At 38.8% G+C, this 13,731-nt stretch overlaps 1 protein-coding gene and 1 long non-coding RNA gene across 6 annotated transcripts in view; both read left to right on the forward strand.

The window, feature by feature from the left end:
- The first annotated feature begins 7 nt into the window (after positions 1-7).
- LOC146472110 (uncharacterized) lies at positions 8-6,223 on the forward strand. Of its 2 annotated transcripts, none has more exons than XM_085120687.1 (2): positions 8-146; positions 5,122-6,223. In XM_085120687.1, the coding sequence occupies exon 2, from the start codon at positions 5,128-5,130 to the stop codon at positions 5,620-5,622; it is 495 nt and encodes a 164-aa protein (XP_084976813.1). In that variant the 5' UTR covers positions 8-146; positions 5,122-5,127; the 3' UTR covers positions 5,623-6,223. The 2 variants fall into 2 exon arrangements, with proteins under 2 accessions (XP_084976813.1, XP_084976812.1); XM_085120686.1 differs by having other exon boundaries at positions 15-146; positions 5,127-5,703.
- LOC146472111 (uncharacterized) overlaps positions 6,040-13,731 on the forward strand; it is a 28,772-nt gene continuing 21,080 nt past the window's right edge. For 2 of the 4 annotated variants that reach the window (XR_014866771.1, XR_014866770.1), the window contains exons 1-3: positions 6,040-6,126; positions 12,227-12,266; positions 13,015-13,126. This is a non-coding gene — a long non-coding RNA (uncharacterized LOC146472111). Of the gene's footprint in view, positions 6,127-6,355; positions 6,743-10,395; positions 10,941-12,226; positions 12,267-13,014; positions 13,127-13,731 lie in introns of those variants that run through there. The other 2 variants (XR_014866773.1, XR_014866772.1) reach the window with 2 other exon arrangements.

Raw genomic sequence — 13,731 nt, forward strand, 5'->3', positions numbered from 1 at the left:
CCCAGCCGTTTATTCACAAACGGCGTGCTGGAGGAGTGCTGGAGGGTGTGCGGAAGGCTTGTTTACGTGGTCCCTCCTCGAAAAGTGGAAAGTTCACACCAGGGTTCACACAAATAGCAGTTTGAAATTGACATCCAACATATGAGGTGGGTAAAACAAAATTTAAAACAAATTTTAATTCCATCGAATTCTCGGATGTAAAATAGTTCAGTTGTCAGCTACAAAAGCCAGAAACGCTTATAAAAAGTGACCGCATTTTACGCCGCTAATTTTTTAGCAGTTCCCCTCAGCGAGATGTAGCTTTCTGAATAGTTTGGGGTCATGGTCCCTAATCTTTTGAAACATTTCGTTACTAGACCTTATTCCCTTCGTTGTTTTGTTGCCCCATTACAGATTATGTGATCGCGGTACTCTAGGGAGTAGTCTCTTTTAGAATAGGCCTTATCACGGTTTTCGACGCCATTTTGACGAGTAGGCAAACAGGCTTAAAATAACAGTGTTTGTATGGAAATCCGATGTCAAATAATTTTCTAGACTGTTCACAGTCCCCCTATTTTTCCGTGGGATTCTCGAGACCGGTACGCTTCGATGGAACCACCGCCATCTTGGTTTGTAAACGCGAGCGCGATCTGGGGAGAGTGTCTAAACTACCGTACCGAGGGGAGCGGGTGTTAGTTTGGCCTCCCAACTCCGCCCCCCTCCCCTCGGTAGTTTAGATACTCTCCCCAGATCGCGCTCGCTTTTAAAGCCAAGATGGCGGCAGCTTCATCAAAGCGTACCGGTCTCGAGAATCCCACGGAAAAATAGGGGACTGTGAACAGTCTATGCAAATTGGTGGGGAGGACCGTTGCGTGACGACACTAAAAACGGCTGTGAGGGAGACTAATAGCTGATGTACTGTACTGTATTGTCATGCCTATCCTAACTCGAAAGACTTTCGCAAATTCATTTTATTTCGCTACTGTACTTTGTTTCAAAATGGTACAGAAACTGTACTGTAACAAGGACTATCATATTTCCTTCAATTTGACATGTTTATCTCCGGGGAGTATATTTTTTAGTCGAGTCAATTAGTAGAGGCGACAAAGTTTCGGCACGCCCCTCGAACACGAGACAGTGAGAAGCTGTTACAATCTCCCTATTTTTCCCGCCACCTCCCAACTCCGCTCCCCTCCCCTCGGTAGTTTAGACACTCTCCCCAGATCGCACTCGCTTTTAAAACCAAGATGGTGGCAGCTCCATCAAAGCGTACCGGTCTCGAGAATCCCATGGAGAAATAGGGGGACTGTGAACAGTCTAATAATTTTCATAAAACATTGTTTCTGAAAAATTCATGAATTGGAAACTTTTGGTACAAGGAAAAGAATTTTAGGAAAAAATTTGGAGGGATGTAGCTGTCCAAGAAAGCGTCCAGTCGTATTTTGAACTTTCCATACATTTCCCTGTATTTTTTTCCCGCGAACTATTTTTAGTAGCAGTTTGCGGCTGGTTCGCTATAGAGACAAATGTATGGAAAGTTCAAAACACGACTGCACGCTTTTTGGCACAACTACATCCCTCCAATTTTTTTCTTAAAATCCTTTCCCTAGTACCAAAAGTTTCCAATTCATGAATTTTTCAGAAGCGATGTTTTATGAAAATTATTTGACATCGGATTTCCATACAAACACTGTTATTTCAAGCCTGTTTGCCTACTCGTCAAAATGGCGTCGAAAACCGTTAAAAGGCCTATTGGTCACATTCACACTGGCGTGCACTCTTTTCTTCCAAAAAGACGAAGGATCGCTTCTCCTGATAATATCACGCGGTTTGCGATGAGTAATCGAGCAAATTTTAAAAAATGTTCCTCAAACTCATTAATAATTCATCAAGAGAAAACAAAGAAAATCAGTACTGTGACCGTGGTTTGGACAGGATGTTACTAAAACAGGGAACGGGGAACTGGGAATGGGGAACGGGGAATGAGAGTCAGGGAATGAGTGTACAGTGGTAATCCCTATAAGAATTCAAAAAAGGCAAGATTTTTTTTCAGATATTCAGGGTTAAGTTTCATAACAGGAATTAAGAATCCCACCTCAGGAAAGATTTGAAGCTTTCGTGAATAATCTCACCCCTCCCTCGAACAGTCAATTAGTTTTAAATTTTAGACTAAACTTACTGATTTTCTTAGACTCCAAAAGAGGCAGCCAAGATTCAAGGCAAAAACTCGAAATTCTATCCTGAAAATTTCTCTCCTAACAACTCAGTTTTAAATCATAACTAAAAGAAATTGAAAGATTTGGCGTGCATTTAGTGGCACGAGCAACTCACCCACGTAACCAACTAAGCCTTCGAGGGCAGATGTGTTCCACCAGGTTGGACTTTCAAAAGGTTCAAAGAGGCATTGATCCAAATTAATCGCAAACTAGATTGATCCCACAATTTGGCGTGGCAAAAGGACAAAAGTTTCTTGGTTTTATTTTCAAATAAGTAAGACTGTGCAAACGTGTGTAGCGGCTTGTGTGTCGGCAAAAATTTTGCGTGTTTAAAGACTGCCTCATTGGTGTTCAGACTCGATCTGTTACCGCCTCGCTACTTATCTACTGATAATGATAATGAGGTTAGGCTACACAAACACCTACATACACAAACTTTGCCAAAAGATGGCAGATTTGAGAAAGGAAAAAATTGTCCAAACAAATCGTAACAGCCATTGCAGAAACAGGAATACTGTGCTCGGTGACTTCCCCTATAGACGACATTAAAAAGAAAGAGTGAATTCGTCTAGCGGCTAATCAAATGGTGACCTAGCTTTAAAAGCTATACCCTTTCATCTCAGTATTAAGCAACTTATTATTATTATTATTATTGTTATTATTGAGAATACAAATGAGAATAGCTTTTTGTAAGTTTATGACTTTTTTTTTTTCCCTTTACTTGTAAATAGCTTGGAATATGTTGATGCGAATTAGAACTTTTAACTTGTAAATAGCTTGGAATATGTTAATAAAGATTATTATTATTTTTTAAATAAAATAATTATTATTATATTGTTATTATTGTTATTATTATTATAATTATTATTATTATTATTATTATTTATCAAATTGTTTTGCGGATCACTGCTGTGCACTCGTTCCCAGACTCCCCTTCCCTGTTCCCGGTTTGAGTAATATCTGTTCGGATATGTGTTCCTAATTACCATAAAATTTTGCCAACTTTAGCCTTGAATTTCTCCAAGAATTATTGTTTCAGAAGCCATATCAAACACTTGAAAGGGTGTTTCATCAGACACCTTGAAGTCATTTAAAAAAACTCAGCTGCACCTTGTTTTTTCAACCTTCTTCTCAGTGTTTGGAAATTTGCTGAAACACACATATTTCTCGTGTTTGATATATTACTTGAAGCCTTTGGAGTGGTAGTACCGTAAGGTAGTCTCAAACACGAGAATTCCTCCTCCATGAGCAATTCTAATTTTGTTATTTAATAATTATCTTTGGATGTCAAACCATCGTGGTGCAAAGATTTTAAGGACGGTGCCTACTTTTGTTACTGCGCATACGTTCTGCACATCCTGAGATACTCGGGTTTCCTATGGGTGGTGCCTACTAATACTGAGATATTTTTGCGCGGTTTAAAACTACGTGGAGAAAGCAGCACTAATAGCTAGTGCTCTTGGTATCCAAAAAGAAAATTAGGGGTAACCATGCATTTTTCAAATAAAGCTTTAATTTGGAAAAAAAAACAACACCATACATTGCTTTGTATTTTATTGCTTTTTAGAATACTTGTCGCTTAATTGTCTCCAAAAAAATGTGTGGTTCCCCCCAATTTTCTTGTTGGATTTCCATAGCCCTTGCTAAGATCTGCCTTTCCTGCATAGTCATAAACCATGCAAAAATACTTCGGTATTAGTAGGTACCGTCCTTAACAGCTAAATGACTTGAGAGCACCAATACAAATATGCGAATGAGCTTGCATTGGGACACTTTTAGATGTTCCTCCATCATTTTTTCTCCGTCCATTTTCACGCAAAATCACTGCTTTGTCAGACCAGAATTTTGATCTGCTGATTCTGCCTGAGCCTTTCAAAACAACTCATCTCTCACCAAAACACAAAAAATTATATGAAGCCTATACATCAATTTCACGTTCATTTTTTGGATAGTGAGCTTGGGCTACCAGTGTATTACCTGGTATATTTTGTAGAAAAACTACAAAAAAGTTTTCAGCCCTCACTGGGACTCAAACCCATGACCACCAGACTGCCACATAAAATTTTTGACCAAACGACCTCTGGAGGTTTAGGGTTGGTTACTATCCCAAGGAAAAAAGGGCATTTCTTGAAGCGGCATGTTGCGCTCTGTGACGGTCACTTAATGAGCACTGAAGACACAAACACACCTCCGCGTTGAAGTAATTCAAGTTTATTTGCACTGATTGATAGCTATATTTTAGCACTTTGAAAAATGAAGTAAATTTCCCATTCAAAGTTAATATAAATCAAACATGCCCCTGACCATTGTGAATCTCTTTGGGGAATTGTTAGCTTGGGTTGTTGTTTGTGCAAATGTCTGTCAAGTTGTGGACCAGCTTCCAGTGACATTAGGGAACTTCAGATTTCCCATAAACCCTGACTGACAAGACCGTATGCCCTTAGAACAGGAGAATCTGTTTTTGTGGCTGCCTCCGCAAGAACTAACAGATTTGGAAATTTTTGCACCATCAAATACCAGAATCTCATTTAAAATAGCGAAATGTAATATGTCTTAACATTAACAGTTATATTTATGTGTCATAATTCCAATATATTTGTACGTAATTAATGACCCGCCTTGTAATTCAGTTTATGCTGCAAAAAGGTTGAATAAACGATCATTATTATTATTATTATTACTTTCTGTTCAGAAGCTCCAGTGGCAGGGCAGGCTAGTTTATCTTTATATAACATGTGATCCCAGTTAATAAATAAGCATTTAACATATTTATATAAAATTAATGATGGGTTTTGTTGCTTGTGATCCTTTTCTCATAATTTTTTTCTAAAATTTTTGGTGATTCAATTCCACATAATAAGACTTGGTCTCCAAGTAAAGCTGAATAAATACACAATTAAAATAAAGGATGTTTTCTTATCTTTAGCACAGGATGCAGTCAAAAAGTATAGCAGTTGTTGAGGTCACTAAGGGATTTCTATCCTGCCAGGCAGTTGAAGATATTTCATCTGGCTCGTTCGTCACTGATCTGTGGGGTCCTGTATTAGATTCACCTCATTCTCACACTGTGCAAGTTGACAAAAACAAGCACGTTGAACCTCAAGGACCAATGATTCGTTTCAACCATTCATGCCAGCCCAATGCAAAGTTCATCTATGAGCGACGTGAAAGTGTACATGATGTTGATGCAAATCATGACGTGTTCTGGTATATGATAGCCATCCGTGATATCAAAACGGGAGAAGACGTTACGTATGATTACACTACATCTGAGTATGACATGGCACAATTTTTCCAGTGTAAGTGTGGAGCCCAGAAGTGTTTGGGGCAGATTAAAGGCTTCAAGTATTTGTCACCAGAGCAACAAAGAGAGAGAATGGAAGATTTGTCCCCTGTTATCACTGATAATTGGGGCAAAAACCTATAACCAGTCGTGGAAATGAGCCTAGAAAGTGCTCAGTCTAAATAATCATTTATCTAATGCATCTATTGTGGTGTGAAATTTTTTGGGGGTTAGAAATTTTTCAAACCAGTTTAATTTTTTCCCTTTGTGCAGTATTCATTACCATAAACCAAGACAAAGGGAAATAAAAATCAAACTGGTTTGAAAATTTTTAAACCAAAAAAAGTTTTGAATCACAGCACATCCACCCAAACAGTTTTTATGTCACTGTATTTTAGTATAATATTGTAGTTTAGGTATTTTAAAGATAAGACATGATAAACATGCGCTGTGATGTTAAGATGTACATCTGTATCAACTCTCACTATTGTTTGCAATGCAAAAATAATAATAGAAAAGAACTGTGGACACTTAAATATTTTGTTAAACTTTGATTTCTTAATTTTTTGTAGCTAGCCACTGAATGAGGCCTCAAACTGTAGAGAATGTGAGCAAATGGTCAGTAACAGAGCCATTTGGCTATTTTAGGTAAATGATTAGCATCTTATCTCTCCTTGCAATATGGGTACTTGATTTAAAACATGTGGGTATTGAGAATAAAAGACATGATCACCAAAGATAAAAATAATGTCTTAATTGATATTTAAAACTTATTCTCCCATCTAGCCCCATAACAGCAGTGAGGAGAATTTGTCTTTTCATACTGGGGCTTAATTAAATGGTTAATAAAAGATTTCAAGGCTCTTGGATTTGCACCATAAAAGACAGAAAAAATTACATAAACCTGATCCACACAGTAAAAGTGGTCAAAACTACTATACTTGAACCACAGAATAGATGGTGATCAAGGACCTACCGTATTTCCTCGAATAATAGCCGGGGGCGATTATTTCTTTTTTCGCACTGAAAAGGAGCGATTATTTGAGGGAGGCGATTATTTCAACTATTCCTCACAGGAGGTCGATCGTGCCCCAAATATTTTGTTTAATATTATACCATTAAATCAAAAAAACTAATCACTTAAAAATAAACCGAACATGGGCTTTTTAAGTGTTTAAATTTGTTTTGTCGATTAATCAATGTTCAATGTCAATATCTTCGGCGTCAGAGCCTGAAAAAGTGAAATACATGAACATTAGGGACCGTTCATTTTTTATGAGCATGGGGGGGCTGGTGGGATTTGGTTATTTACCACTATGAAACTGTATGACCCCCCCCTAGCATGCAATTTTTTTCCACATGGCCCCCCCCCCCCAGCAGAAACAATTTTTTTCTGATGACCCCCCCCCCTCCCACCCAACCAGAAACAAATCATACCCCTTACTTTAACAAAACGCTTATATACTGTTTATATCAAAGATAAACGTAATTGTTACTGTGATTTCTTTACAGTACTATTAAAAAGTTACCGTTCTCTGCTTAGGTAAAGATTTCTCTTGTTTAAAAAAAACGTTTTATAGATAGCAACACGTTTACGACAACGGCAAACCCTAAATTTCCATTTAGATTCTCAAATGAACTAGAAAAATTAATCAAACAAATGGTTAACGTGAAATAACTCCCCTTCGAGTAGAAACAATTAATACACGTACAGATCTGACTAACAAAATACGGATCGAAGCATACCAATCAACGATTACGAGTCATATTAAACAGAAAAAAACAGCGGACACACAGATATCAGGCGCGTAGGTAAGGGTTAGATAGGGGTGTTCGTTGAGCCCCAAATCTAGGTTCCCAGAAACCTCATTTCCTGCATTTTTAGACCCATTTTAGGCGAATCACAAATTTGTTTTACAGCAGCTTTTTAAGCTATATACATCATTTCTGCGGCATAATTGTTTCAACTTAAACAAGAAAGTTCAATGTACATTCCGCGCCCTGCCAAGTTCTGATAGCTATTCGATCTGCTGATAGTCATACACCAAGCTGGTAAACTGCATCATTCTCGGGTGTATAGGCCTTCGAACAAATTGACTATCTCGTCAAAATTGACAGGCATATCATATTTGATATGCATTTAGAACCAGGGCGGACATTCTACTCTCTCGCATGGTACACCTCATGTAGTTGTTCAACGGCTCCTCATTGTGCTTTTTCTTCCGCCAGTATTGATCTTCAAAGGGGGTTCGTTCAAACCCCTCGAACCCCCCTCCTACGCGCCTGGATATTAAAGTACTCAGCAGGGCCGTACGTAGCGCGGGGGCAGAGGGGGCAGCTGCCCCCGCCAGGAAAACTTAATTTTTTTCCTAACTTAGTGTTTGAGCTTTTTCTTGTAGCTATATTGGTTTGAATCACAAGAAAATCGACTAATTGGCTGAAAAAAACTAAAAAACATTCCTTCAGTGTGAATTCCAAATAATTGTTTTGGAAAATCTTTCGAGGCAAAAGCCAGTTCGAGTTTTCTTGTGAAAATAATGATTTTGTAATTTGGGCTGCCTGTAGTTTAGAATTTGGTGTGTAAGACTGACAAGCCTACGCCACTCCCTGGAGCAGATTTTAGCCTTTTAATTTTTAAATCTAGCTTACACGACTATGATTTTTCAGAGCTAAACTGGTTTGTAAAGCCTGCGCTACCCCCAAGTATTTGTAGCGGGTTTGGAGGATTTGTTAGAGCCTTAAATTTAACCATCGTATGTTCAACATCACAGGTCCTTTGTGCCTAATGAGTTTTGATTTTCCTCTTCAGATGAATTCTCTTCATTTCGAATATGTCCTCTTATTCTGTGTGTTCAACGACAGTGCTTTTATGCCTCATAGGGCATTTCAGCTGGGTTTGGTTTGGTTCGTTTAACTGCGTGATAGTTCTAACTGCCTTTCTTGTTGAGATTTGTGTTATGTTATAAGGACAGGAATTAATCATTGCTTGTATCGATCGTGCAATGAGCTTTCTGTAGTTGTTGTAACGCCGGGTCCGGCTATTAGTTTTTGTCACAAGGTGTTGTGTTCCTTGCCACGGTTATTTGGTTTTTTTGGTTCTCTAGTAATCGTTGTAGCGTATTATAGAGCTATGCAACGTGTCACAGCGGTAACAAAAGGCTTGAATTGTACGTAAATCGAGACCGTGTTTTTGCAAATGCTTCGCTCCGCTGTAATAGTGCGTTTGAATTGTGGGAACTCAGTGATTTTCTCCCTTTGATTACAGTAGTGCATCGACTGTGTTTTAAATTTACCATTAAATGAGAGGCGATGGTTGGTTCAAGCTAAGCAAGGTGTTTATGCCATAAAAAGTCATGACACTTAAGGTTACCCGATACCTTCAGAGGTGTCTAACGTTTAAGCGATGTAGCGCGTCCATTTTAAACGGTAGATACCTAAACCCCCATATCAAATTAAAGCTTATAGAGCAGGCTATCAAACTATACCAAGAATTTTGAAATAAAATGAATTGTCGAATTTTTCACGACCTCTAATTGCGAGCGTCCGAATCACCCTTTTAAAGCTACAAGTCAACGTGAATTTTGTTTTTTGCTAATTTAATTTGTTCCTCAGTTTCCGGACCCAAAGCGCTAAAAAAACGTGTCTGCGTTTTGCCATATTCAATGGCAGTGAAAAGTTATAGAGCATTTTCGGAATAGGATGAAAAAAGTGTGGAGTAATCGTACAAAAATCGCTCTCGGAGAAAAAATATTTGGAAAGAAAAAATTCGCAGACACGTTTTTGTTGTTTATATGTTAAACTGGCTACTGTCCAAATTTGAAGGCAAACGAACAAATTCCGTTTGAGTTTTGGCTCTTTGAAGTGGCTCCTCCAAGTGAAAAAAATTTATTCGAGAAAACAGCGCTAAAAATTCGGCAATTCATTTTATTTCAAAATTCTTGGTTTAGTTGGATAGCCAGCTCTATAAGCTTTAATTTGATATAAGGGTTCAGGTGTCTACAGTTTAAACCGGACGCGCTACATCGCTTGGACGCGAGACACCTCTGAAGACACCTCTGAAGGTACCGGGTAACCTTAAGATAAAAGCATCAGTGTGGTTTTTTTGTTCTTAAAAGGTCTCAGAGGCAGCTTTCCGTTTAGGGGTGAAAACAAAACGTCCAATTTAAACCCTGTCTGTGTGTAGGAGACCCCTGTCAGGGGTGTGCGGAGTTTGCCCCCGCAGACAAAAAATCCTAGGTACGGCACTGCTCAGTGCTATTAAAAATGACAGTTACAAGCTTTTCTGAAGATGGCCTCTGCTCAGATTTACCGTCAACTGAAGTCACCAACAACAGTTCTATTATTAAAAACTAATCTGGATGTTCACACTAGGCATACTACTGAGTCTACTGATACTCCTGGGTTCAAATAATTTACCAATCAACAGTCTTTATAAAAGTGAGTACTATTAAACAGAACATTAAACAATCTATTGATATAGTTCTGAGTACAACCACTTAATAGAAAACTACTCCCCCACGGATGATTCAATAGTGAGACTGTTAATACGTTTTTATATTGATTTGAACTTGTACAAACATAGGTGTCTACTTCAGTTTATATTCATTATTGCTTTTCCAACAGATATGCTTCATTTCCTCAGTTGTTGTTAATATGAAATGCAGATTTCGACCTCAGTATGTAAAACAAATTAAAAGTGGTTAGGAAATTGAAATAATATTCAATTTCTTCATCTGTTTCTGTGTTGAGCCACTTTCAATTTCCCCTACTAGCCAATTATTGCTGGTGACCCCCCCCTCTTTCACTCAATTTTTTTTGGTAGCCCCCCCCTTAAGTGCCATTTTTTTTCTCGTGGCCCCCCCCCAAATCCCACCAGCCCCCCCATGCTCATAAAAAATGAACGGTCCCTTACCATAGAAAAAATTGTAAAAAATCCGGTGCTTTTGTAAACATTCAGTTGATGAAAGCTTGTTTGTTACTATACCCAAGATGTCAATTTTTAATTTGAGAGGGAGGGGATAAAAGAAAGAGAAAATGGCAAGAGGGAGGGGGGGGGGGTGATTATTCGAGGGAGGCAATCATTTTTAATATTTTCGTCAAAGGGGGGCGATTATTCGAGGGAGGCGATTAATCAAGGGACGGCTATTATTCGAGGAAATACGGTATGTTGATCTGTCAAAAATGGTATATAAAAGGGTAACGGTCTGGACCTCGTGACGGGGCCTTTGCTCAGAACCTCCACCCTCCGCTGGGGGAAATTTTCACCAAAAACCGGGCAACAAACTGGGAGGCTTGGGTCGAGGGAACCACCAGCTGTCATGCGCAATTAACCAACGCGGGAAAGACGCGGGAAACCCAAAATGGCGGACACAACGGGCCCAACGAAAACAGAGTGGTTAACACGTTCTCTTTGTGTAAGAGATAATTCCGGATAGAATGAGTCAGGAGAAGAGGATTGTGAGGTTAGTATCCCGAATTGGCTATCCCAAGCGAATGAGTTTGAAGGGGAAAATTTCGAATGGTTATTCGACTGCGAAACGCGCGTTCCTTTCTTTGAGTGGTTTTGCGAAAATATCCATGAAACGAATGTTTTTTCACCGAAGGTGTTAAAGAGGTTGGTTCTGTTATTCGCTTTTGTTCTTACCTTCATTCCAAGGAAACTTAATATGAGGCCTAATTAAGTCTCAGGTAAGCTTAAGTCTTGGTCTCAGTTCTGCGACAGTGACCATTCTTTTTGTGGATCATCTCATTTTTGTGCTCCACAGACGTAGTTAATCACGAATGTATTGTCTTTTCCAGTGAGCATACCAAACATTGATTGTTTTGTGGCAGCTTTCCTGCTTTTTGCGACCACATCATGTTTGTTTCCAGATGATCTGGGGCTTCCTGTGCCACATGGTCTCACAGACCCTCTCTTCCGACTGCCCCAAAGTTTGAAACTGCAATGACAGTAGACAGAGAAAAGAAAGGGCGAGAGTGAGGCCTGTTTCAAATGTTGTGCTAGATTCATGCTAATCTGGTTTGACTTTAGTGTGACTGTATTGCAACTTGGTTTCATACATTGAATTTAATTTGCTTGAACTTTAACCAGAAAAAACTGAGAAGTGGTTGTACAAATAAACCCAAGATACACAGAACCAAATTAACCATGTTTTGTAATATAGCTACACGGTATTCATAATTTATGATTTGAGTTTGGCATGACAGTAGCACAACGTTTGTAACCAAGTCTATAGCACCAAAGAGCTTGCTTTGCCTCATGCCAGAGTGCATTCGGTGTATATTCCACGCAGAAAATATGTAAGGAGTTTTGAAGTTCCATGACAAGTGACTGCCAAAGCATCTACACCTGTCCAGAAAAATGTCCAGACTCACCGCCTTCCCCCCCAACTCTTAATCCTACACTTAGATATTTTTGGATAACAACAATTCATTTGAACAGTTCAAGTTTTCAAAAGACACACTTGCATACACACACCTTGGTCTTACGCCACTTTATGCCAAAGACTAACTATTGTGTACTGGTATGCCAACCAATTTGGAAACCCATGCCGAAGATCTTCGCCTAACCTACATAAAAAAATTATGCAGCCTGGCTACACGACATTAGCTTGATCGATTTTGTTTCAAACGTCATGTTACTGCTAAATGCAATAATTAATTTAGTTTGGCACTGTGGCATTATGACGTTTGAAACAGGCCTGTCATTTCTAATTTATGATTTATGACCTTGTTAATTTTTTGATAGATTTGAAGATCTACGTTCATCAGGAGCTTACATTCTTGATGTTAGTAAGTTGATAAACACTGATGGGTTGCAAAATAAGATAATTATTTTCCTGTTTTTAGCAGGGTGTCCTTCTAATTGACTTGACTTTCAGAAATTTTAAAATAATTATACTGTAATCATTTGTGCTATTGATGTGATATTTTATTACATAGTTATAAAGTTTGCCATGCAACTGTCTATAATTGGATTTCAATGAACTACTTTAAATTAATCGAACTATTTTTATATTTTTATTAGTTGATAACTTTTAAGACCCCCTGGCCCTCCCCCTAGGAATTTCCGATGACCTTCCATGGGGTGGGTATGAATTTTTTGTGGATTACAATATTGTGCACATATATTTGTAAAAATAGTTGGAACTTTCAAAAAATATCATAAATCATTCAGACCTTCAGTACTAACCAAATGATCAATGTAACTTGCAGTGACCCACAAAGCCTTTTTATCTACTATAATTAGCACCAGGTTCCCTGCAACTGGGTTGCTAAAAGCGGGCCTGTTACCCAAAGCACAGCAGCCCCTGACCAACACCATGGTCCTTGGTCTGGCGGCCTGTGGCCTACGACCCAGTTCTAACCCTAATCTTAACTTGAGGGCTGAGAAGTGGACTTGGACATGGGCTGCCGGGTAGCCTTCCCCTAGAACCACCACATTCAATGTACAATTCAGATGGTATTACTGACAGCTATCATTTGTAGCTAATTGTGACTCACATTAATTTTGTCTGTTTTGTTTTTCCTATCAAGCCTTCATCATGCAGGCCTCACTCACAAACTTTCAAACCTGAGTTCACTGGTTCAGAAAAACAAAAAGAAGTACAAAGCTGGTTTAGAGTTCTGCCAGGCTGACAATGCACAGGTAAGCTCTACAGTCAGGCAGTGGTGTAGTGGTTAGACACTCTCTTCACTGAAGTGTATAAATGGTACTGTTGACTTACTTATATACCAGTTATATGTCTCTATTCATGTATTAAGAATGGCTGCCTGTAAGAATCGAGAACTGCATTACAGCGACCACTTGGGGCAGAAGATACCCTTGGATTAACTATTTTTGTAAATCACATTTTAATGTTCCTATGTATTTTATTTTTAGAGACAATTGCAAGAGTTTGAAATGCGGTCTAGGTGGGGTCACAGGCTGATGAAAAACGCGAAAATTTAGGTCAAAGGATGAAGCCCTGTTCATGGTGTGAACTCCTCATTGCTTTCCATACAGTCAACTCTCTCATGGCAAAAACAAAAAACCCCTCTCATAACGGCTACTTCCTGTAAGCCACCATCTCCCGTAAGCAACCACTTTGTAAACAACCGTTTTGTTTCTCAGTTAAATACTGTTTCAAAAGCTCTCTTGCAGTGACCACCACTCAAATTTCTTAAGCAACACAACCACTTTTAGGCCAGAAATTACACATATTCTTTTGTTTTCTGTTTCCGGTAAGTGACCACACAACATAATCACGTTTG

This window comes from Pavona decussata, unplaced genomic scaffold, assembly GCF_977016875.1.
Source record: "Pavona decussata unplaced genomic scaffold, jaPavDecu1.1 SCAFFOLD_102, whole genome shotgun sequence".
Classification (NCBI taxonomy): Eukaryota; Metazoa; Cnidaria; class Anthozoa; order Scleractinia; family Agariciidae; genus Pavona; species Pavona decussata.